Source organism: Didymosphaeria variabile, assembly GCF_027946475.1.
Source record: "Didymosphaeria variabile strain IMI 356815 chromosome Unknown scaffold_2, whole genome shotgun sequence".
Classification (NCBI taxonomy): Eukaryota; Fungi; Ascomycota; class Dothideomycetes; order Pleosporales; family Didymosphaeriaceae; genus Didymosphaeria; species Didymosphaeria variabile.
Genome location: NW_026611621.1, coordinates 4,271,640 through 4,295,804, shown reverse-complemented (window position 1 = coordinate 4,295,804; position 24,165 = coordinate 4,271,640). Strand labels below are relative to the sequence as shown.

Here is a 24,165-nt window from a genome sequence, read left to right as displayed (position 1 = left end):
CGGCGATCATCAGAACGTCTCACACGGACCGCCGCGGTAGGTTCCATCCGCTGACGAAGCACCTTGATTCGCCGCCCGCGCGTTGCGCACATGGTTGCAACAAGTCGTTCGAGCTTACGAAATCGTCTCCATAGTCCATGTCGCAAAACGGGTTAGGCTTGCTTGGGACGAAGATCTACTTCTCATCTACGCTGGAAAACCTCTGTATTGCAAAAACATCGAGGTATCCCTGCCAGTTGGAGCCCAAACACCAGCGCCTTTCCCCGAAACGCGAACATCAAAATTGGGGACTCTGTGGCCACTGTGGCATGGAATGTTTCGACAAAGGTGAACGTGGATCCATTATTCGTGTGCGCCTACGAAGCGTGGGGGAAGGTCCAGTTCCCACGAAGGCCTCTCCACAAGGACTACTTCGAGCGGTTGGCCTTCTTTCCCTATGGGTACTATTCCTAGTATAGGTCGGTACTGAAACGTGTGCCACCAAGGCTCCGGTGTGCGTCTTTGTTGTTCCAGGGCGCCATCTGTGTCTTGTGCCACATCATCGTTTGCTCCATTCGTTGCGTCAACCTCTTCTCGTGATCTTCGAAGACTAACCAAAGCTCCTTGTTCACCGTCCATTTCGTTGTCAGAGTCGCCCATCTGTGCATCGTGTAAACCGATCTCTGTTAGTGTTTTCGACTCGTCGTCCTCTGCGCTGTCAAATCGCCGCATCTTCGTTACCGGCGCATCCTTCTCGGGCACCGCATCACCTGCACCATTGACACCCCTACTTGCGCCTTCCCTCTTACGCTTCTTTGACGCCTTGCTATCCGACTCCTCCCCATTGATCGAATCTTGCGTCTCGATAGACTCCGGGATGGGGAGGTCTTTGTTCAAGTCAAACATAAATAACCACCCCTCCCCATACAGCCATACGCGTCGCTGAATGGCATCCCAAATGCACCCTTTGGCCGGAGACTTTAGGATTCGGTACTGCGCTGGATAGCTGGATGGCGGGTTTCGTCTGCTCCACTCTGACAAGCGACCGGCTAGAACGTCAAAAAGATACAGTTCCTGGTCGGCAGACACCACTAGGAGGCGATGTTCTGTATCTGGTATCTCGTGCGAATGCGGGTGGGGATTGCCTCGTGTGGGATGCACCGCTGGGTTGCCTCGGGGCTCGGGCCGGGAATTACTGACCGACGTGGGTTCGAATGATAGCAAAGCGGGTGCGGATCTGAAACGTGGAAACAGATGCGCAGATGGGTTACGTACCCACCGCTGACCGAGAAATGTAATTCGCTCCTGCGGACCTTCCTCATCCTCAGAATCATCATCGTCAACAGGTGCAGCGTCGTTTTCAGACACGTCAACTTCAGGCGCAGTAACATCCTCGTGTCCTTCTGTAACCCATGTGTCTACGTAGCCTGCTATATCAGCTACAGCAAAGACCGACCCATCCTGAGAAAATTCGGCCTGCGATATGGACCTGCTGTACAAGCCGGAGGGGCTGCTGAGAGGATCTAATGGGTCATCGTCCCTATCTAGTCGGTATAGATGGAGGGGTTTGTGGAGAGCTCGCGGTCGCTCGTCTTCGGTTCGAACGATACGTAACATAGACACCTCGTTCGCCACGTTGATAATAGCTAGCCACTTGCCGTCTGGTGTAAATCTCACAAGTTTTGCACCCAAGGACGAAGGTAGCTCAAGCTTCCTGATGCGGAGGCCTGAGCCTGCTTCTGTGTTTGTTTCGAGCAATTGGAAAAGCTTGACTTCTCTTACCGTGGAGACTGCCAAAAGCCCACCATCTCGCGTAATGCTGACTGATGAAATATTCTCGTCGCCTTGCAAAGCCAAACGGGCGACAACTTTTGGCTTTTCGACATTGTCATCCTGGGCCTTGACCCTCCATACACGGATCTCACAATTCCACCAGCTGACCATAAGGCGGGCATCGGGAGCACTTAGCAATGATGGTGACTGGGGTAGAGCAGGAAGACCACGGCTAAGTTCCTTCCCAAAATTTCGGATGGGAAGAACAATAGGCTGGGTATCAATGCCTGTATCGTTAGCTAAAGTCGAAAGTAGCGAGACACTTACTTACCTCCGGACACTGCGACACTAAGACCTGCCCCATCATATGCAGCCATTGCCTTTACGTCGTGGTCGTGATATCTCTGGTGAGATACTTCGCGCCACTTTCCGCGCTGATTGCACGTGTAGTAGCTCGTCCGGCAATCCATACCCCCGCTGAATATCTTGGTTCCGTCGCGAGACACTGCAAGGTCGAGTACGTCCGCTTCGTGGGCCGATATGCGTTGTGTTTGGCTGTAGTTCTTGCCGTCATAAATGCAGATGTCTCCATTGGAATCGCCGGATACGAAGCCACCATTTGGCAATGTCCTCACTTTCCAGACCAGGGTCTCGCGCGGGCCCCCAGGACCTCTGTTGCCGAGTGAAATATTCCTGATCACAAAGCCGTTCCTTGTGTCATAGACCCGTATTGTGCTATCGGCGAAGCCGGCGATGACGGTCCTCCGGTCTTTAAACGTGACACTCAGTACTCGGGCTTTCTTGACCATTGACCGCGCGACGAATTTTTCGAACCTCAAATCGTTGTCTGCGGTCGAGAGGAGCACCAAAGTTCCGTCTGCGCAGCCTGCGACTAGCTTCTGGGGCGTATCCTCCTCTGCTTCGGGTCCTTTGGCGTACTTGGAGAACTTCGGCTGGGCTGCGAAACACCACACCTCACTATTGTTGCCATCTGAATGCCTGGCAGGCAGACCCGTGGCGACGTCCCATTCCGTAACACTGTTGGAATACCCAATGCTGAACAGGCGCAACCTTCCTGGCGTTGTTCTGCCCTTGCTATCTTTTATGTCCGGCTCTTGCGTCCATGCCAGGCCTTCGACGCTGCGATCCTTGCCTCCATAAAACACCTGTTCCTGTTGCCATGCGCCGTTCGCTGGGTTCCAGATTTCAATGTTTCCATTCGCCCGTCCGACAGCAAGTCTCAGACCCTCAGGATCTTTGTTTCCAAGAGTGGGTTCGGTATGAGAGAAAGCGAGCGCATTAATCGCGGAAGGTGGGAATGGCACGAAGCGCGATCGGTGAATGTCCATGGCGAAGTATGCCGTGGGTGGACCTGACGATGTTCCTCGGAAAGCTGGGTGCCTGCGCTAGCACTCGGTCAAAGAGGCTATCATGGTTGTGAAATTTACTTTCGAAGGTGAGCAGAGAAAGTTAGGACCGAAATCTTGGCAAGAAATAATTTTAGCGCGACTTCCACTATTGCGCTACGCTCGGTTGGGTCTATCACTCCGCCGCCGAACAACACCAGGTGTCCCTACCTTATGGTTCATTGTATGCTTTCGTTGATTCTCATGTCGTATTTATCGAGTGAGTGGCATTGAGATTAAAGTCGACAACTACTTTCCGAATCCTTGTTCTGCTAGCTACAAAGCTTCTCGATCAGACTCATCATCGGGAGGCAGCCCGGCTACACATTCATAGAGGGAAAGCCAGGCATTTGAGACAATTCTCATGATCAAGATATTTGGCGCTGTCTCTCGGCCCCCACGTCATGACCAGAGAGGTGAAATTTCCTCATCACGTAGATCTCTGCACGTGAGTGCGTGGCCCCAGGACCCAGGGCCCAGCCACGATCTACGTCATCCCTGCCTTCTGCCTGCGCCTCCAACAACGTACTATAGAATGATCTTGCCTACCTATCTCTACGGCTACACTTCGTAAAACCGAGACTATCTATTCTGTGTTGCACTGCTCATTGTCTTCTATATGAACGTCAGGCTGTTGGAATGACGTCTTGTTGACCTGCACTGCTTGTTTCAAGGCTTCCTGTGGGGCGCGGCTTGCGCACGTCTAGTCCGTCTTTTTCGACCCACGGCACTCCAGTCTCTACCTCTCGGCATCATGGACGCACAGCAAGTCTTGAATGCTTTGGTGAAGAACACTGCAGGCGGCCGGTTGGGAGTATGGGATGAGAAACCAAAGGTTAGAACACTTTACACTCCAAAATTGTGTCACATTGTTGATAAACATAAACGAACAGCCAAAAGGCTCCGCTCATAACCTTGCGGCGATAGTGTCGGCTTTTGTACCGACGTGGTTTACTGCAATCCTCTTCATCATCATTTTTGTACTCATTCGCAACCGATATCCCAAAATTTACTCTCCGAGGACCTTCATCGGAACCATCCCAGAGAAGTGCGCATATGCCGTCAAAGCCCATAGAGACACCACTAACCTTGTGTCCAGAGACCGCACACCTTCAGCCAGCCGATCATACTTCTCCTGGTACCATACGCTTCGTGTTGTTCCCGACAAATTCGTCCTTTACCATGAACATCTGGATTCGTATCTGTACCTTCGTTTTCTGCGTACCCTAATTTTCCTATGCGTAGTGGGGTGCTGCATCACCTGGCCTATTCTCTTTCCAATCAATGCGACCGGTGGCGGATCATCGTCTCAGCTCGACCGCATATCGATCGGCAATGTCGCAGATAAGAAGAAGCTGTATGCTCATGCCGTTGTTGCGTACATCTACTTCGGCTTCGTCATGTTTACCGTAGCAAGGGAGAGACTCTGGCTGATCGGACTCAGGCAAGCATGGAACCTGTCAAAGCCAATGGCGAAAAAGTTGTCGTCCAGGACTGTTCTTTTCGTTTCAGCGCCTACAGCTACGCTCGACCAAGAGAATGCGCAGAAGTTCTTCGGGGACGACGCAATAAGGGTTTGGCCTGCAACCAAAGCTGATGAATTGCGTTCTCTCGTGTCCAGCCGCGATACCACAATCGAAGAATTGGAAGCTGCCGAGCTCAAATTGATACAGAACGTGAAGCGCAAGCTGGAAAAGAGTGGAAACAGGGGGAACAGCGTCTTCAAGAGTTACGATGATCTCCCGAATCATATGAAGAAGTCGTTACGCCCAACCCACACGCTCAAGTCGCCGCCAATCGGTAAAAAGGTGGATAGTATCGATTACTATCGCGAGCAACTCAAGGAGAAAGAAGAAGAGATTCGAAAGGCACGCGATTCGAATGCGAATGCAGAAAGCCATGGCGGTGCTGCAGCAGTGTTTGTTGAATTTCGGACACAAGCTGCGGCACAGCGTGCGTACCAGCAAATTGCGTCTGCGGAGATTCTAGCTCTCAATCCGAGGTACACTTCGGTGTTGCCGGGTGAAATCATCTGGAACAATCTGACATTAGCACCCGCGAAGAGGATTTCCCAACAAGGACTTGCAACGATTCTCGTGGTTGCTATCATTGTGTTCTGGTAAGCCGTAACCACGTTATTCTAAACCTCCAAGCTAACGATCTACAGGTCGATCCCAATCTCCTTCGTTGGTGCATGGTCAAACGTACAATATCTTGCGAACACCTATAAATGGCTTAATTGGCTCAACAAACTTCCTGAGACCGTGACCAGCCTCTTGGCCGGACTGGTACCTGCTGCACTGCTCAGTGCTCTTGCTTCGTTTGTCCCGAACATTTTTCGAGGTGAGCCTAAGTCACCTTTCTAGGGTTTAGGATAGATTCTGACGAATGCAGCCATCTTCAAAGCGTTCGGTGAACCTACCAATACTTCCGTCGAGCTCAAAGTACTCCGGTGGTACTTTGTCTTCCAGGTCTTCCAGGTCTTCTTGATCAATACATTAGCTTCCGGTGCCGCTGCGGTACTGTCCCAGGCCGCAAATAACCCCTCATCAATCCCAACCATACTTGCAGCCAATCTGCCTAGCGCAGCCAATTCGTATCTTACGTACTTCATCGTGCAAGGCTTGACGAGTGCCTCGAACAACATGCTGAACTACTCCGATCTTGCGTCTTACATCTTCTTTGATAAGTTCTTCGACAAGACGCCGAGGCAGAAATACAAGAGATTCACGCAATTGAAGGGCATTCAGTGGGGTAAGGTATTCCCAAAGTATGGCAACTTCTTGATTATTGGTATGTGGGCCCTGAAACGCGGTATTGACTCTTTTGTGCTCACTTGTTATAGCTATCGCATACTCCTGCATCGCCCCGCTCGTCCTCGGCTTCGCTGCTGTCGGGCTTACCTTCTTCTACTTCAGCTACCGCTACATGCTTCTCTTCACCGTCTCGCCAAAGATCGACACCAAAGGTCATTGCTACACGCTTGCTCTACAGCAAATACTCGGAGGCATTTACATCGCTGAGCTCTGCCTGTTGGGTCTTTTCAGTCTACGACAGGCTACTGGTCCGTCAATCATGATCGCTGTCTTGTTCCTTGCGACTATACTCTTCAACGCCATGACGAATAAGTACTTCGATCCTTTGGAGAAGTTTTTACCTGCCGATCTGAGTGCCGAAGAGGAAGGCGAGGGTGCCGCGCTGCTAGGCGACCGAGAGACAGAAGAAGGGGTGGTTTCACATCACGTTCAGCAAATTGTTGAGCATACTCCGATCCCACCGAGGTATCTCTCTCCGCTAGCGCGATTCTTTGAACCTCAAAGATATGCTTCTCACCGTGCAATGCGGGCGTGGCTCCGCGAAGACACCGAATGGGATGAAGACGATGTTCCGCAGTACAGCGAGGAGCAGTTGCGAAAAGCATACCTCGATCCCGCTTTCACGAGCCAGACGCCGGCGGTATGGATACCGAGAGATGAGGCCAAGACTAGCAAGAATATCTTGCAGGGCTTGGAGGAGAAGCAGGTTGAAGCTAGTGATGAGGGAGCTTGGATTGACGAGAAAGGCGAAGTCAAGTGGACTACCGATGACTTCGACAAGGTACCGATCTTCAAGGAAGCAGTGAGGTGGTAAGTGGGGAAAGTTGATGAACACAGGGAGCGAAGTGGCTCGAATATTGCACAAAATTATCAATGAACGAGGGTATTGATTGGAAGCCATGCTACACATAAACATGTACCATCATCAAAGACTTTGATTTTAAGCTGCCGTCTCCTTGTCAAACACCTCGGTGACACCTTGGTTGCCGTGCATAACGATCTGCGTCTTGCTGAGGGAAGCCTGGACCGGCTTTTTCGCCCTGAAGATCTCAGAAAGCTCCTCGAGGGTACGGCGACGCGTCTCGACGTAGAAGAAGTAAATGAATACGAATTCAAATATGTCCCAGAAGATGAAAAGGAAGTAGTACTAGCACATTGGTCAGCTTCGAGGCCTCTAAACGATTGCAGCTTGTATCGTTGACGGCTTACCTTCCATCCAGCTCCAGAGAACGCAATGCCAGTCACGAACGTGTTGTAAAACCCAGCAATGTTGACCCAAAAGTTGTAGAAGGCCATTCCCTTCGCGCGTGATTCGTACCTGAGACACTCTACGGGGTACAACTGCTGCAGCGGCGTGTATCCGGCTGAGAAGATGAATCCGAAGATGAAGATGAAAGCAATAACCGCTTTGGCCTGTCCAGAACTCTTGATCATGGGTGTTCCAGAGTCATCGACCTTCGGCTTGCCGTCTGGTCCGTTGACGACGTTGGTAGCTACGAGCGCGCACACAATGCAGAAGATACCCACACAGATACCCGTGGAAACGAGCAGTTGCGGTCGACGACCCCACTTGTCGGTGTAGACAGCGCCGAAGACGGCACCGCCAAAGGAGACGACGTTCTGCATACCGTTGAGTAGGAGACGGCGGTGGTTGCTGGTGATCCCGGCACCCTGAAGCATCGTCGGGTAGTAATAGGAGACCGGACCGTTACCAGACCATTGTCCGAAAAATGCCATGGTGAGGACAATCATAGTCCTGTAGCGTTGCTCAGGGCTGTTGAACAGCTCGCGGTAATCCCACCAGCGTTTGTCTGAACCAGTCACGGAAATATCTTCTACCATCTCCTTGTATTCTAGCTGCACGATGGGTGAGTCACGGCTTCCTTCACCGTGGTACTTGGCCATCGTGTTCAGGGCTTCCTCGTGGCGGTCATTGGCGATCAACCAACGGGGCGTTTCGGGTAGGAAGGGCGAGCAAACTAGGACAACACCAGCGAAGAACATTTGAAGCCAGATGGGGATGCGCCACGAAATGGTGCCTTCCATCGTCGATGTGCCATATGGAACAAAAGTGCCGGGAATTCCTCCTACGAACCAAAATGTATTGAAAATTCCCGTGAGTACTTAAGATACAAAGTTAGTACATGTTTTAAAGGAGGGGGGATTTGCTTTGTCTTAGCTAAGCGAAGGGGAGACGCTTTTCTCATGCCCCAAATATGAAGACAAAAGGTCTTGCTTTCGCATTGCTGGGAAAACAAATCCACTTTGTATCCGGGTAACTTACCACCACGGTAGGCAGGATGGGCCATCTCGGAGGCGTAGGCGGGACCTGCGGTGGATGTGATGGCGACACCAAAACCGAGGACAAAGCGGCCACCCATGAAGCCTCCCAGGCTCGTGCTGCTAGCCTGAATGCAGGTACCAATGATAATGATGAGGCATCCCAAGAACATGCCCCATTTGCGGCCCTTGATATCAGTGGCGGGTCCCGCGGCGAAAGAACCGACCAGATTTCCGATGGTGTAGATGGCGTAGACGATACCGGTGGAAGGCGTGCCCTCATCGACACTGAAGCCGAAGTAACCTCGGTATTGGGGGTATGAGTTGATGGCACCCATCAAGGAACCATCGTAACCGTTGATGCAGGAGTTCAATGTTGCCACAAGCAGACACACGTAAAGCTATGAATGATGAGCATGCTGCCAATTCATTTGTGTGTAGAAAGAACATACTCTGAACATCGCAGGTGTCCATGGCGAAACACCAGCCTTCGCAGTAGCATCTGCTAGAGCCACATTTTGCACTTGTCGAATGTCTGTCGCACTCTCCCGACGCTCGTCGTGCGAAACACCAACCTCAGTCTTAGGTTCTGCCGACATTGTCAATTAGAGATGAGCACTCAAGACAAAAAGATATTCCAGAGTCGTTCTCGAACGCGAAACTCACAATTGAGCTCGAACCTCTGGCAAGTCAGTACCCGGGACGTCGCATGTATTTAATACTAGACACCGTGCCCATCGACCTAGCACGACCAGGAAATTCATCTAAAGTCATGGGCCTGAGCTGCAGGTAGAACCAGGGTTAGTGCTCCCTTGCCGGCTCAAGGATCGAATATCCGCGTAAGCGCAGGGATACCGGGAAGCAACAGCTCGCCAGACATGGGTGTGCTTTGAACGATTGGGGGAAAGCTGGAGTAAGCTTTGGGGTTCCGCGACTAAGGCGTGTTCGAGTTCCTGCAGTCACGCGGCTTTTGTGTTGCCATCTGATCACTGATGCCCATATGCAATTCTCCAAATTGGCTGCCCAGCTGTAGGATCCCGGGTCAATTGTTCGCTTCGTCAGGTTGACAGCGTCGCTGAGGACTATCGGGCGGTATTGTCGATCGAAAGCTCGGCCATCACACAACCACCATCTTCGAGCAGATTTCGAGCGAAGTAAGGAGCAACGGGCCGGCTATCCTGCAAGGTCGCTACTGTACCACGATGGTACATAGATAGCGTGAGTCTTCGTGTTGCGAACGGAGCGGCGTGAGGCTTTACTCAAGCTTTCAAGTGCAGGTCTTAACGGTCGCGCCACCGCGCGTGTTCGAGAGGTCGAACACTGTGGGGATAGCGCCCGCTGTCGCAGAATGAGCGATCTGGATACATTTAGTGCGGTGTTTCAATTGGAGGAGTATGCGAGTCATGTGTTGGAAGTGTGCAATGTAACGGAGGATGCTGCTCCGCATCCTGAAACGGCTAGCTCGTGAAGGTTTCCCTTCCCTACACGCCTTCCCTACATGCACCATGGTGGTGTGGCTTCCTTCCTGCGTGAGAAGTTCCATCAATTAGAGGTGTGAATGCGAAGCAATGTCTCCTTCGGAGCGGTGATACCGATCGGTTTCGACCTCGACTGCTATGTGTCGATTAATACTTCCGAGGTATCCAATCACGAACGCGGCACGGTAGCTCAAGGCTTTACTCAACACATCGGTTTTGCGGGTTCACATGGAAGCTATACAGAGCTTCTAGAAGTAAAAGGCAACCGAGGATTCGGTCCATGAGTCGTGGCTGGACTCACGTTCCGAGACCCCGGTTGAGTCAAAACCGCTTGTAGTTGCTAACCCCGAACTCTCGGAATCTTGATGATTGATGGTAAAGTCCCCTCAAATTCGTGGGGACTCTGCACATGCGTCCAGACATCCTCTGACTTGAGTTGAGCTCTTGCGAGCTATATTAAGGTGTGCTTCCCGACGCGATTGGCAAGGATGCCGGTCAAGATCTGCTCTATGACTGCGGAGAACTCCCCTTCATTGGCGAATGGCCCCTCCCGCCGGTTAGGGCAGTGATAAGTATACATTGCACCTAAACCCTCTACCAGGGATCTCGCGCTGAAGACCTTACCTCTTCTATGCAGATGACCAAATACGGTGTAGATCCCGTTGCCTGAACTGCGCAGCTGGAAAGCACTATGCGCAATATGTGTCGTTTTCACTGCGCTTCGACAGAAGCCATGTTTGAAGATTGATGAAGCCACGTTCGGTATATAGCCCATAATCAGCTGTTATCATCTGCCATGTGCTTTTGCTGAAAAACATTCCGAACGCCCCAGTATGCGGCTTACGCGCATGACTGTCGCTAGAGTAGATCCTCCGGCTATAGTCAATATGGCACCGGAGGTAGTGCCTCCGTACACTGATTGAGTACATACAGGACTTTTGTTTTTGACTACTAGTGTTCGAGATACATGCATTACAATCGAAAAGCGTGCTATGTCCCATCAACTAACTTGTATAGAACATTCCACTGCCATGTCATACCGAGACATAGGTTTAGTCCGAATTTCGAACACCGCATCGTGCCCTGAGTTCCCCATGATACAATTTGGGAATAGGGCAGCAGTTTTCGACTTTCCCCATACAAGCGAACTCGCGGATCAATGCAGTCTGCATAGTCGAATGCTACGAGTAGATCCAGGATGCCAGGTTCGGGTGTAGATGTGTGGCTGCCGCGAATGGGACCCCCGTGTGCTCGAATTTGCCAGAGGTGGATGGCAGCGGAATAGCATTGGAGGACAATGAGTGCTGAGGAGGGGGGCTTGCAGAAACCATTCTAGCGTTCTGATGAACACGAGCCGTGTCCACAAAATCTTTATCTTGCCACAGTAAAGCATTATGTTGGTGTTTGATATATTATCCATCTTCGACTGGCGTAAGGATTGCTCCTGGATGTGCTGACAATGAAGGTGAAGTGATTAACAGCGACAGAATTGTAAGACGTCATCACACACATTCGTGCAATACTGCGTAAGTTTTAAATGACCTGTTCGCTTTCTTTGTCGTTTCCAAGCCAAACGAGTACTCTACTCGCAACTTGGTGTATCCTCTTCGTGAGCAGGACGTGTATACTTTTCTCGATATCATCCTTTCGATGGATACACACAGCGTCGCCCCACAAAGTCCGTTTGTAATTCCGTATCAAATTCCGCGCAAGGCTGAGTCTAAATTGACTGTTGTTAATGTTCCCATTTCACTGTTCAGGCTTTGCAATGTATGTGGAGACATCATTTAGGTACCAGGTGAGACTTGGTCTTCGCATTATGGTCCATAGAGGACGATTATATAAGGCGGTGTAGCAAATCCTTGCCGTCGACATACCGCTCTACATTCTCCGCTGTCTCTTCGTACCATGTTCGCATTGTACTTTCTTCGACGTAGCCCATATGCGGGGTCAGAAGGACCCTGCTCTTGCCCTCTTCATCCCAGTTCTCAGTCCTCCACGGGCTATCTGAGGGAAGAGGTTCGATATCGAATACGTCAAGAGCAACGCCCCGTATGCGACCATTACGAAGAACGTCCAGCAAAGCAGTTTCGTCAATGAGCGGCCCCCTCGATGTGTTGATCAAAAGCCCGGACGGTTTCATCCACCCTAGCTCTTGTGCACCAACAATACCTCGCGATCGGGCGCTCAGAACGTAATGCAAGCTGATGCAATCAGATTTCTTAAAAAGCTCTTCTTTTCCGACGACATTGAATGTAGGCTCGTCTTCTGCGGCAATACCTCCTCCCACGGCCGGTAGTCCTACGTCTTCCGCCAATTGATCCGCCTTCTCTTGCGTCAAATTGGCGCTCCAACATACAATCTTCATACCCCAAGCTAGCAGCCCTACTCTCGCCACAAGCGCACCTATCCTCCCAAATCCAACCATACCGAGAGTTTTGCCCTGTAGCCCGATAGCCAGATCGGTTTGCCACCCTGCAGCTACTCCTTTACCTTTGATTACGGCATCATCCGCTGCAATATTGCGTGCCAGAGCCAATATCATCGCCCACGCATGCTGTGTGGTAGGATGCCCTCCACCCTTTTTGATATTCATCTTCGCTCGAGCCGATGGCCCACTGCCTTTCCCGTCGGTTCTCCCCTTCCCTGGCGCAGCAACCAATTGAATGCCTAGCTCCTTCATAGCTTCTTTGTCGAATGTTTCAAACTGTGTTCCTGTAGCAAATATGACTTTCAAATTTGGTAGCTTGCGAAGGAGGTCGCCAGGGAGCGGGGTTCGTTCGCGCATGGTCGAGAGAATCGAGAAGGGCCGTAGACGGTTCTCGAGTTGCTTGCGGTCGGCATCGTTGGTTTTAGGATGCGTATATGAGGGTAGCGTGTCATTGAAAGTGGTGATCTCAAGCTTGGAAGAGTCAATAGTGGAGAAATGCTGTGCTGCGATATTATGGTAATCATCGAGTATAGCAAGTTTTGCAGGGGTTTGAGAAGCCATTGTACGGATCAATAGACGTTTGGAGCCACGTGTATGAGGTGTGATGATCCGTGAGAGTTGCAAAACGCGTAGAGACATGTTGGGTTGCGGGCCATCGTCCGCGGCAAAGACATAAGGCGGCCGCTGTTTATAGGAGGGATTGCGACTGCGGGGTGATGTGATCACAACTCCATTTGTAAGCGATCTGGGAAGCTTCAAGTAACATTTGGATATTTTACGCTGCTCGCATGGTTGCTTCCCGCTTCAAGCATGCTCGAATTGATCGGTTGTCAGCGCTTCGGAAGGCGTGGCTGCGGAAAAGCCGACATCGCGCGGAAAAGCTAGCGCCGCATGAGATCGTGCTCCCAACCATCAACAACATGGATTCCTGGCGACCTTCCATTATGGAGTTAATCCTAGCGTATCTGTTGCAGGGAAATCAACTCCAGAAGTCAGACTAGATTCTCAGGTTCTGCTATACGCAGTAACAGAGATGACGACAATGCCCCCTTGATGCGCGACCTGTTCCCTAGAAAGTATTCTGGGTCGAACGATGTCAAAAGTATCGATCCGACCTCTTGGGAGCCAAGTAAGGGAACATATATCCAAATCTGGAAGCGAGCCCCAACATTCCGGGAGCGACCAGCAACATGAGCACGGCATGTGGAAGTCATTTCCCATGGCTCAAGGAGCATGACGCGCTTTTGAGCGTGGCAGTTTTGCTTCTTCGAAGAGCTGCTTGATCCTTTGCATCAACCACCGCAATGCCGATGTTCCCGCATATCCTCACTACACTCCTCGCGATAGCCCGTTTCCGAGGTATAACAGCAAGGGGTAACGGCTTTCGACACGAAGCAATAGACGCGTCAGATCAGCATTACGAACGAGTCGAGAAACTTGATCCCCTCATATTCGATCGTACCATCTCAGAGCAATGTCCGGTGCCAACACGTTCGATATACAGCTTGCTGTATCCCTCACCAGATGCTTCGGCGATTGAAATCACAAGTCAAAGCCAGGTCGTTACCTCGTATCTTCCAGAGATGACATGGTGCGTCGGACCACCCGTCGCCTTTGCGCCAGTGACGACGAAAGCGCCGTATCTCAACCACTCTACTGAATACGAAGTCGTCTCCGCAGGCACAGGGCGCTGCGAGACGGTCTACGTACCGACCGAGGCCACTGTCTGCGCCACGACGCTCACTGGAATCGCGTCGAAGATCATAGTGTCAGAATGTGATCAAGAAATCACCTTCTCGAGCGAATGTGGGTTCACATTGGAGACCCCCTCACCAGTGACATCGAACTTATCACTGATCACGCCTGCTCCAACGGTAAAGAGAATGACAACATATTGGGTTGCGCCGTGGCAATCTTTGACGGCGGGAGAAGCGCCATCTGAAGTGGACATCAAGGTGTGCACAGTCCAGGAAGACGAGAGCTTGGAGTGTATTCACTACCAGGAAGTGTGGGAAGTCGTTGTAGTCACAAAGACTTTCACAACGCATCGTAACGTGCAGTTGACTACCACTGTTACCGGTCCTGGTACGCTTATAGTTGAGACAATGACGGCGGTCATAACAGACACGGTGGAAACCATAGACCTGTCGACAACGCTTTTGCTGGAAACTGGTGTTGAGACGGAGAGTACGAGTAAAAAGAAGAAGCTCGTTACGCGACCGAACGAACCAAGTGATACGGTGGAAACAAGCGTTCCATTGGTGACGAGCGAACTGGGCACATCTACCCTATACATCACGAAATACGTAAAGTATAAGTCGCCTCGGTGAGCATTCTCTAGCATGCACCCAACATCATCTCTAATCACTGATTTAGACCCGAGCCTACGACTACCATTCGAATAACCTCAGTCGCACACGTTATCGGCACAATAACTAGAACGCGTCCCCGCAGCCGTCCCCTCCCAAGTTTGCTTGAGTTGCCAGACTTTTGAACTTAACGCATCATCGTCAGTCACTCACGAACTTCCATTTCTTTTATCTCTTGGATTGCGTATATAGATAGCTAAATATTTCACGTAGTTGAACATGGAATCTAGATGAATCACATCTACCATATGTTGTTTGTCTCTAGCATTCAAGCCTTGAAGACAAAAGAGCTTGCCCATCTCGGTATCAATGAATACTTTACCATAATATGAGAAACTCTCCTTCGAGCAAACCACCTCCTGTTAATGATGCGCCTCACACTTGTCTTATACCTGGCTTCAGGGAGTCTCGGGCTCGCTGATATAGGAATCGTATACACTACACGTCTCAAGCCCTCAAGTGTAACTCAGCCTATTGTCGACACCAAAACCTACACACGCATTTTCAAACATGATGCTATCGAACAAAACGAAGTACTCGCTCCCGGATTCTCCAAAGCTCAGTCCATCGCAGCAAGTGCCGCTGATGTAGTAAAGCGATCGTCCAAAAATAGCCCTGTGTCAAATCAGCCAAGGGCCAGCCGCGATTCTGATGACCTACCAAAAGAACTCTCATACTTTACCATGGTCCTCTCAGTCAACGGCTACGACGTTACGGTTCCGATCCTGACGGATAACGCGACAGACTTCTGCAAAACTGTTAGCAGCGAGTTGGAGAGCAGTGCCTCGCACTTACAAGCTTCCACAGATGCAAATGAGCCTACAGAAACACCGGTCAATACGCATACGAGTAAAATTAAACATACGAGCGAAGGCGGAGAGCCACAGCAAACGACCACGCCGGAGGATACAAACAACACTGCGACAGACACTGCAAGGACGATCACGGAGCCAACGAATAAATCCACGAAGTCACATAGGCCGGAGATAACCTCGACAGGCAAACCAAGCGAAACCACTACTCCTGATTTACAGAATTCTCCAGAAGACACATCGACTTCATCTGCTAAGAACGGGCCAAGTTCGATCGTGACAACAGGAACGGATGACAATCCTACATTGGACCGCACTTCTGCTTCTAGAAGTACGTTTAGTACTGTCACAGAAGACCCTCCTACCACAGATCCTGCCTCTGAATCGAATATCTCCAACAAGTATACAATCACTCCTGGAGCTACTACCGCGACTATTGACGACACCTCAACGATTACCACCATGTTCTCAAGCGACGACACAGGCAAGTCCCACGATCTGTCGCAAGTCCTGGCCGAGAGCTCGGAGGCATGGGCATCATATAACTCGTACATCGATGGACTTCACTCGCGCTTAAGTGAACGAGTGCCTAACAACCAGATAGACACACCGACAAGCACTGAAGGGCCGACACCAACAGAAGATCAGACAACTCACGTCGACAAGCCAGCCAGAACCGAGAGCGAGATAGCTATACGCCAGCAAAAGCATGCCTCTCAAGCCGCTGACATGCGGAACATCCTCCGTTGGATTCGGCCCCCGTTTATATGGGGGAGATCTACTGGATACCACCTTCACAATTCCTCCGAGATAGAGCAGGTGCAAGGCTTCTCTCACAAGTCCGACTTGGAGTCTTCCAAGAACAAGCGGCAATATCCCTACCTCTCCGTGCACAATCCCCTGACCGAGAAAGAAGATTTCGTGTCCAAGTTCATGGCGCAAGAGGAGCCAATGTCTACCAACAGCGACGTGATGACGACCACTGACACAGAAAACGGCAAGCCAACATTCGGATTCGATCCGCATCCACACCCACGTCCGCCTTTCACAGAAGACAAACCGCTTCCATCATTCACGCCCCACACCACCAAAACTCCTATCAGCACTTCTACAGAACCCAGCTCAATCCCTGAGTTAGGCGACACAACAGACCCACCTTCTCCATCACCCTCTTCCCCCATTCCCTCAGACACAATACCCGGGAATGCGACACATACAGGCCCTGGCAACGTCACGCAACCCACCGAGCCAACCAGCGGTGCGCATCGACATTGGTCCAAGAACCCGTTTGCTTCGCCGATATTTTGGGGTACAGGGGCGTGGTACTTGTTGATGGCATATTGGGAGGGGTGGCAGCAGGCGAGGGGAGAGTGGGAATGGGGATGGACGGATGGAATGTGCAGGTGGATTGGTGGAAACATGGTGAGGTATCTGTAAGGTGCGATCTGTGTCACTTTGGATTTGGGGGTGGTGCGGTTTGGCTTTCCGAGTTTATAGTCATGCTTTTGAGCAGTTCCTTTGACCGGCCAGTAAGTTCGATGAAGTTGTAGCGAGGAACGTTTCATGACGCTGAGACTTAGCGTTGGAGCAAGGTGTCTGTATTCTACAGCAAGTGTTGCTGGGCAAGAGTCTAAGTCTATAGTATATGCCATGCGATGCGCGCTGACGGTGCATGACCGGAAGCCTCTATGTGGCTTGGGTATCTTCAACAGTAATGTTACAATGTGTCTTCCTCTTTCTTACGTCAAGAGGATATGCGCCCCTTCGTGACTTATTATGACCTCTTCGGTATCGAACGCATATTTCCTCCGTACAAGCTCAAACACGATCAGCCCTGCGCTTGTACTCGGCATCTGCTTGATCGTGCTCATCCAGAAGCCTCGATAGAGGTACCGCCGCCAGCCTCCATGCATCTCTGATAGCTTCTTGCACTGTCTGAATGTCTCTTCGTACGCGTGGTAATACCGTCTCATGATTCCTGAAGGCTTCGACTCTTGGTGGGCTTGGAAGTCAAGCGCTTCCAGGCGACGATAGTGCACGTCTTGAAGTTCTGACAGTGGATGCTGAATGACCTGCGAGGTCAAGGATGCGGAGATGCCTGCTAGAAGGAGGAAACTGGGTTCGAGTGCATAATGGGGTTTAATGACTGGGCGGCCGTCATTTTCGTCAATGTAAAGGGCTCGAGATTCTAGAAGGGCCTCTCGTGTGCGGCTGCCGTAGTAGTGGGTTATGTAGGCATAGTAGGCCTGGCTCTTGACCGTCTCAAAAGTGCCGAAGAAGAAGGCTGCGCCGACGGAGTCCTTGATCAAACTGAGACCAAAACCGCCGAAGATGCCGCGTATTCCAATAGATTGCAGCTTGTGCCAAGAATAGTGCCACATTGTCTTATATTTGCCTTCAAGAATGTCCGAGGTTCGGAAGCGGACTTGAAGGGCGTCAAAGGGTGCTGCGAGGGTGGACTGAACACCGCCAGCGATCAAGCCAGCGGTGAAGGTGGTCTGAAATGAGGGCGGGGGATATGTTCGCTTTGTTTGGTATGAAGACGGTGTATGTAGGCTCGATAGGCTGTGGAGGTAGGTTGTGTACAGAACCGCACCAATGCTGCATCCGATCAGTACGTCTGACGCTCACTTGCTTAGAACGGTGGCATACAAGGTATTTGCGATCAAGGGAGGCATGACTTGATTCGGTATGAAGCTCCATCCTTCTGTCCGTATTGCATGCCAAAGCACTGCTGGAGTAGTCATCCGCCATGTCCATTTGGCCGTCTCTTGAAAATGCGGATTGATGGCTCGCGCATAGCCCATGTAGTCAATGCGGCCTCTGAAAAAGGCCTTTACTGGCGCTCGAAAATAGAATGCCACAACGCGCGCCGCAATTACCCTCATACCAGCAGCTTGCGCACCCGTTGCGGGCGCTTTATTTGGACCCTGGCCATCGTTGTTGGTTCCATCATTGCGGGGAACGACTCCTCCGGCGCGAGGAGTGGAGGCTGTGGTCATCGCATATCACGATAAGTAAGAGCGCGCTGCAGATTCATCTAAGAGCGAGGGCAGCTGCGAAAGTAAAGGCAAGCAACGGCTGCACGCGGGCGCGTCACCGGTGAATTCGGGATGACCTTCGCTCGGAAGAGGCTGAACTTCGGAAGAGGCTGAACTTCGGAACAGGATGCGGAACTCGAAGTGGAGCTGGCGTCTGTTCACGAAGCGCGCTTGAGCGGTGCCAAGACCTCTCACGCGTTGAACTTGGACCTCGCGACGGCGACTTTCTCATCAGCGCGTTCTTGTCTCCCACCCCACACTCAGCGTCGCAGTCAACCGCGAAGGCTTTGTCAGTCCCCGCCTTCATCATGGCCGACGACATTGTCATCGACAAGGACCTGTTCCATGAGCGCTTGGGCAACTTCATCTCCAAGTGGAAGACGGACAAGCGCGGTGGTGATCAGATTTTCCAGGGCGCAGGTTCGATCGCGACGGTCGTGGGCAAGGCGAGCGATCCAGGCAGCTACCTGAAGCCTGCTGCTTTTCAGGTATGATTGCGCAAACTGAGGAATGTTTAGGTTTGAACTGACAGCTGTCGCATAGCTATGGCTGTTAGGCTACGAGTTCCCCGCAACCCTGTTCGTCATCACACCTGATCTCTTTCAGATCGTCACTACCAAGAAGAAGGGTACGTAAAGCGTCGGATCAGAAGTTTGGGCGTCAGGATATTTGATCTGGACGGGCAGCAATTCTCGTGCTTGGAATGCTAACATATCGTCCAGCGTCATATCTCGAGCCTCTGAAGGGTGGCAAGATCCCCATCGAGATCCTCGTTAGGGGCAAAGATGCGGAGGAGAACAAGAAGCAGTTCGAAAAATGCTTGGACATCATGAAGAAGGCGGGCAAGAAGGTCGCAGTGCTCAAGAAGGACAACGCGACCGGCGGCTTCGCGGATGAGTGGAAAGCGGCGTTTGGAGAATCTGGCATCAAAGACGAGGACCAGATCGAGCTCGGCCCTATCCTCTCGCAGGCAGCCATGTCTATTAAAGATGCGAAGGAGTTGGTACGTTTCGAGTATACTGATGAGATCTACAACTACTGACGATTTCCCAGCGACTTATCCGCGATGCGTCGCGAGCATCGAGCGCCGTTATGAGCAACTACTTCGTCGAAGAAATGTCCGAAATCCTCGATTCCGAGAAGAAAGTATCGCACAGGGCGTTCTCCGACAAGATCACCAACAAGATCGACGACCAGAAGTTTTTCGAAAAGCAGAAGGTCTCGAAGAATTTCGACAACATGCAGCTGGATTGGTGCCTGCAACCCACCGTGCAAAGTGGCGGAGGCTACGACCTGAAGTTCAATGCTGAACCCGACGACAACAACCTGCACGCCGGTGTCATCGTTTCCGCGCTCGGTCTCCGCTACCACACATATGGTGCCCTGATTGCGCGCACGTTCATGGTGGATCCGAATCGCGAGCAGGAGACAGCCTACAAGATTCTTCTCTCGGTGCACGATTTGATTATCAAATCGATAAAGGATGGCGTCGTGGCAAAGGACGTGTACAGCAAGGCTTTGGAACATTTGAAGAAAAAGAAGCCGGAGTACGAGAAGCATTTCCCAAAGAATGTTGGCTACGGCATCGGAACCGAGAACAAGGATACGGCACTTCTTTTGAGCGGCAAAAACACCCGTGTTCTCAAAGACGGTATGACCTTGGTCATCAGCACTAGCTTGCAGGATCTGGAGAACACCAAACCTCAGGACAAGAAGAGCAAGACTTACTCGTTGGTCTTGGTTGACACAGTCCGTGTCGGTCCTACCGACTGCGCCGTTTTTACCAAGGACACGGCATCCGACCTTGAAAGCATCTCATTCTTTTTCAATGACGAGGAAGAGGAAGAGAAGAAGCCAAAGGTGAAGAAAGAGTCACGACCAGCTATTGCGCAGACAAATATCACCAAGACCCGAACGCGACATGAACGACCTACCAACAACGATGCTGAGAAGGAGGCGCAGCGGCGAGAGCATCAAAAGGAGCTCCACCAGAAAAAGCAGCAAGCTGGTCTAGAAGAGTACGGCGAGGATGCTAAAGCTCTCAACGGCACCGAAGAGAAGAAATTCAAAAAATTCGAGTCATACAAGCGAGACAATCAGCTGCCAACTTCGGTCGCCAGACTGGAGATCGTTGTCGATAAGAAGAGCCTCACGGTCATCCTTCCCATCATGGGTCGGCCAGTTCCTTTTCACATTCATACCATTAAGAATGCTTCCCACACCCCGGAAGCTGACTTTACCTCCCTTCGTGTCAACTTCTTATCGCCGGGTCAAGGTGTTGGCCGGAAAGACGATCAGCCTTTTGAAGATCCAAATGCACACTTCATCCGCAGTCTGACCTTCCGCTCGCACGACATCGATCGTATTGAACAGATTACCAAGGACATTACCGAGCTCAAGAAGGATGTTGTCCGCCGAGAACAGGAAAAGAAGCAGATGGAAGACGTGGTTGAGCAGGACAAGCTTGTACCTATCAAGAGTAAGAATCCTTTTGCCTTCCTCAGTCGTTGGACTAACATCTATAGACCGAAAACCTTTCATTCTCGACATGATCTTCCTTCGACCTGCCCTCGACGGCAAGCGTATCCCAGGTTCAGTCGAGATTCACCAAAATGGTCTCCGCTATGCCCACGGTGCCGGCGGCGTGAAAGTCGATGTTCTGTTCAGCAACGTCAAACATCTCTTTTTCCAGCCCTCGCAACACGAACTCATCGTGATCATCCACGTGCACCTCAAGAATCCCATCATGGTTGGCAAGAAGAAAACCAAGGATGTCCAATTCGTTCGCGACGCCACAGACATCCAATTCGACGAGACGGGTGCGCGCGCAAAGCGCAAGCACAAGGGCTACGGCGATGAAGAGGAGTTCGAGCAAGAGCAAGCAGAGCGAAGGCAGCGTGCAGCCCTCGACAAGGAGTTCAAGAACTTCGCAGAGAAGATCGCCGACGCAGCGCGCAACGAGAACGTCAGCGTCGACATCCCCTACCGCGAGCTCGGCTTCAACGGTGTGCCATCTCGATCCTCCGTTCTGATTCAGCCCACCACCGACTGCTTGGTGCAGTTGACCGAGCCCCCCTTCACCTGCATCACGCTCAGCGAGATCGAAATCGTGCATCTCGAGCGCGTGCAGTTCGGCCTGCGCAACTTCGACATGGTCGTCGTTTTCAAGGACTACAATCGCACGCCCGTGCACATTAATACCATTCCGGTGGAATCGCTCGACCCCGTTAAAGATTGGCTCGACAGCGTCGATATCCCCTTCTCAGAGGGCCCGCTCAACCTCAACTGGGCCACCATCATGAAGACCGTGACCAGCGACCCGCACCAGTTCTTCGTGGACGGAGGTTGGTCGTTCCTTTCCACAGAATCTGACGACGAGGAAGAAGAGGAGGAAGAGGAGAGCGCCTTTGAGGTGTCCGAGGATGAACTCGCGCAGAGCGATGAGAGTAGTGAAGATGAGAGCGATTTTGATGAGAATGCGTCTGATGAGATGAGTGATGAGGGAAGCGAAGATGAGTTCTCGGAGGGTGAGGACTGGGATGAGCTCGAGAAGAAGGCGGCGAGGAAGGATCGCGAGAGCGGACATGCAGAAGAGGAGGAGAAGGCGAAGAAGAGGAAGAGGTAGATATCTTCTCGAGTCTGGCAGCAAAGCTCGCACGCCCCATAGTCTTGGGGAAGGTGCGGAGAGTGGAGGAATCCCATTCTGGGTCCCCTCTGCGCTGATTCTTCTCCTTTTTCAAGCTTCGTGTAAAATTGCCGCCTTTTTTCTTCGCGGTCGGGCACATGGGTATTCCAGGAATCGGCTCGCTCTATCGGAAGCGAGCGTTTTGGCGTTGAGTAGCTTCGAGCTCCGGCGTGCACAATTATATCACTTTGATTTGGCTCATCATTCATGTCGTGCAAAGAGAGTAACTTGGTGATGTCGGCGCCTCGGCGGCTACCTTGAATATATTGATGCATTATGACATATACAATAAAGATGACGACAAAGCTGCCTGCTCATCTGCCAAATATGTTCAGTCAAAAAGACGCCTCTTTCCCAACATATAGCGAGCTAGCGACAGAAAGGTGGCTGCATAACGTCGTGTATGGCATGTACAACTCCAACGCATTGGGCATTATCCAAGCGGATATGCCAAAAGATCAAGGAACGCTATTAGGTACAGTCAAATGAAACAATATCTGATCTAGAAATGTGTTACCTAGATGCCGGCGAATAGTCCCTCAATGGCTCCCTGCCGTCAAGGGGTGTCGGCTCGGGTGTAATATGTATACTTGGTAAACGCTCTAGTGTGGGCAGTTGCGGCGCACCAGGTAATTGCGGCGCCCTCGTCGCAATCGGGCTTTCGTATATCGGCGGGTCTTCGTACGCGGGCGCATCCTCGTTTGGTATTTCGATGCTAGGGGCTGGATTGGGTGTCGTGACTCTGCTCAGATTTCTCGAATGCGGGTTAGAGTTAGATTGTGGGTGCGACAGCGAGACAACCTCGAAGTCGTCGGAGTTGGAGCGGTGAGTGGTCGTGGCCTCAGGAGGGAATTCGTACTCTTCAGATGCGCGGCCTGTCGAGACAGATCGTAAAGATGACGCCGATAGTCCTCGCTGATGCGTACTTAATGTCGTACTTGACATGCCCCTCGCCCGTCCACTGCTTCCAAACGACGCGGCGCTATCAAGTAGAGGTCGGTTATCGCTGTCCGTCGAGTTCGCTCTCAGCCTTGTTCCGTCATGCCTTGCAACACCTAGATCACCGTACTGCACGGAGGAAACGCGACGATCGCGGTTGGAGGTTTGATGGGTCGCAATAAGCAGCGCGCTGACGGATTCGTCGGCTGCCTGTTCCGCCCTCCTCCTGATCTCTGCAAGAGCCTCATAGTCGCCGCGTTGTCGTGCTTCCCTACGTGCTTGCCGTCGCTCTTCGCGGTCGCGCGCCTCTTGGCGGCGGGCAAGCCGGATCTGGTAGAGGGACTCCATTTCGCCTTCCCGACGGGATTCTTCTTCGTCGATGTCTTCAGGGAATTCGACGACGGTGTCAATGCCTCCTCTCTCGCCTTCCCTTCCCAGGACCTGCTCGTTTTCTCGCGCAGCGGGGGCATATGGGGGGAGCGTCATTACGCTACGGACCGAGGTATTGCGGTCCACGCCAGCGTTCGCATTGGTATTGCTGTTCTGGGCCAAGGACTGTCTTTCCGGATCATTCGCAACGGACACGCTCCCGGTCATCTCGCGATCGCGATTTGTCCCCGCATTGCTATTCCTCCCGGCATCCTGGTCTTGTAGGCTTGTAGAATACTCGTTGCGGCGCGGCCGTATTCTTAAGTTCTTCCATGAAAAGAGCGAGGGGAGTTTGTCCTTGGGTTTTCGGGTAGGCACACCTGATTGGCGGCGGAGCTTGCGGGTGAGAAGGTAGGTGACGAGGAGGATGACGAAGATTATGATGACGATTATTGCAATCTGGGTTGCTGTTAGCATCTCATAGTGTGTGCGGCGAGCAGACATGGTATGCGAGGGAGCACACAAGGCTGGTGGGATATGGAATCGGTCGTCGTACCACCCAGAGATTCCTCTGCGACTTGCTCATCGATCGCCGCTCCATCGCGCCTTCCCGCGCCGTTGGCGCTGGAATCCGCATAATGTCGTCCTATGCGACGAACAATTCCCCTCTGCTTTTGCTCTCCGTCCGACTTTTCTGCTGTAGGAGTTTGAAACGGAGTGAGGTCACTCCCGCGGCTCCCCGTTTTCTGGATCCGCAGTCGAACTAGGAACGTGCCCGCGCGCGTGG

The 24,165-nt window shown here is 51.8% G+C and overlaps 9 protein-coding genes across 9 annotated transcripts; 4 read left to right on the top strand and 5 right to left on the bottom strand.

Annotated features, from left to right (window-relative positions):
• Positions 1 to 342: 342 nt before the first annotated feature.
• UTP4 (U3 small nucleolar RNA-associated protein) lies at positions 343 to 3,101 on the bottom strand (the record flags this gene model as incomplete). Its single annotated transcript, XM_056211939.1, has 2 exons — positions 343 to 2,039; positions 2,084 to 3,101. The coding sequence occupies 2 exons, from the start codon at positions 3,099 to 3,101 to the stop codon at positions 343 to 345; spliced, it is 2,715 nt and encodes a 904-aa protein (XP_056075412.1).
• Positions 3,102 to 3,912: 811 nt separating this feature from the next.
• On the top strand, positions 3,913 to 6,788 carry N0V89_003136 (uncharacterized protein; the record flags this gene model as incomplete). Its single annotated transcript, XM_056211938.1, has 6 exons — positions 3,913 to 3,993; positions 4,052 to 4,206; positions 4,258 to 5,277; positions 5,326 to 5,501; positions 5,553 to 5,951; positions 6,004 to 6,788. 6 exons carry the CDS (start codon positions 3,913 to 3,915, stop codon positions 6,786 to 6,788), a joined length of 2,616 nt encoding a protein of 871 aa, XP_056075411.1.
• Positions 6,789 to 6,914: 126 nt separating this feature from the next.
• Positions 6,915 to 8,853, bottom strand: N0V89_003135 (uncharacterized protein; the record flags this gene model as incomplete). The annotated part of the gene is made up of 4 exons (XM_056211937.1): positions 6,915 to 7,121; positions 7,184 to 8,097; positions 8,259 to 8,655; positions 8,707 to 8,853. The coding sequence occupies 4 exons, from the start codon at positions 8,851 to 8,853 to the stop codon at positions 6,915 to 6,917; spliced, it is 1,665 nt and encodes a 554-aa protein (XP_056075410.1).
• Positions 8,854 to 11,569: 2,716 nt separating this feature from the next.
• On the bottom strand, positions 11,570 to 12,802 carry N0V89_003134 (uncharacterized protein; the record flags this gene model as incomplete). The annotated part of the gene is made up of 1 exon (XM_056211936.1): positions 11,570 to 12,802. The coding sequence occupies one exon, from the start codon at positions 12,800 to 12,802 to the stop codon at positions 11,570 to 11,572; it is 1,233 nt and encodes a 410-aa protein (XP_056075409.1).
• Positions 12,803 to 13,473: 671 nt separating this feature from the next.
• On the top strand, positions 13,474 to 14,493 carry N0V89_003133 (uncharacterized protein; the record flags this gene model as incomplete). Its single annotated transcript, XM_056211935.1, has 1 exon — positions 13,474 to 14,493. The coding sequence occupies one exon, from the start codon at positions 13,474 to 13,476 to the stop codon at positions 14,491 to 14,493; it is 1,020 nt and encodes a 339-aa protein (XP_056075408.1).
• Positions 14,494 to 14,897: 404 nt separating this feature from the next.
• N0V89_003132 (uncharacterized protein) lies at positions 14,898 to 16,781 on the top strand (the record flags this gene model as incomplete). The annotated part of the gene is made up of 1 exon (XM_056211934.1): positions 14,898 to 16,781. The coding sequence occupies one exon, from the start codon at positions 14,898 to 14,900 to the stop codon at positions 16,779 to 16,781; it is 1,884 nt and encodes a 627-aa protein (XP_056075407.1).
• Positions 16,782 to 17,083: 302 nt separating this feature from the next.
• Positions 17,084 to 18,346, bottom strand: N0V89_003131 (uncharacterized protein; the record flags this gene model as incomplete). Its single annotated transcript, XM_056211933.1, has 2 exons — positions 17,084 to 17,945; positions 17,997 to 18,346. 2 exons carry the CDS (start codon positions 18,344 to 18,346, stop codon positions 17,084 to 17,086), a joined length of 1,212 nt encoding a protein of 403 aa, XP_056075406.1.
• Positions 18,347 to 18,693: 347 nt separating this feature from the next.
• Positions 18,694 to 22,010, top strand: SPT16 (FACT complex subunit spt16; the record flags this gene model as incomplete). Its single annotated transcript, XM_056211932.1, has 5 exons — positions 18,694 to 18,873; positions 18,929 to 19,013; positions 19,108 to 19,388; positions 19,439 to 20,864; positions 20,911 to 22,010. The coding sequence occupies 5 exons, from the start codon at positions 18,694 to 18,696 to the stop codon at positions 22,008 to 22,010; spliced, it is 3,072 nt and encodes a 1,023-aa protein (XP_056075405.1).
• Positions 22,011 to 22,583: 573 nt separating this feature from the next.
• N0V89_003129 (uncharacterized protein) lies at positions 22,584 to 23,882 on the bottom strand (the record flags this gene model as incomplete). Its single annotated transcript, XM_056211931.1, has 1 exon — positions 22,584 to 23,882. The coding sequence occupies one exon, from the start codon at positions 23,880 to 23,882 to the stop codon at positions 22,584 to 22,586; it is 1,299 nt and encodes a 432-aa protein (XP_056075404.1).
• Positions 23,883 to 24,165: the final 283 nt, after the last annotated feature.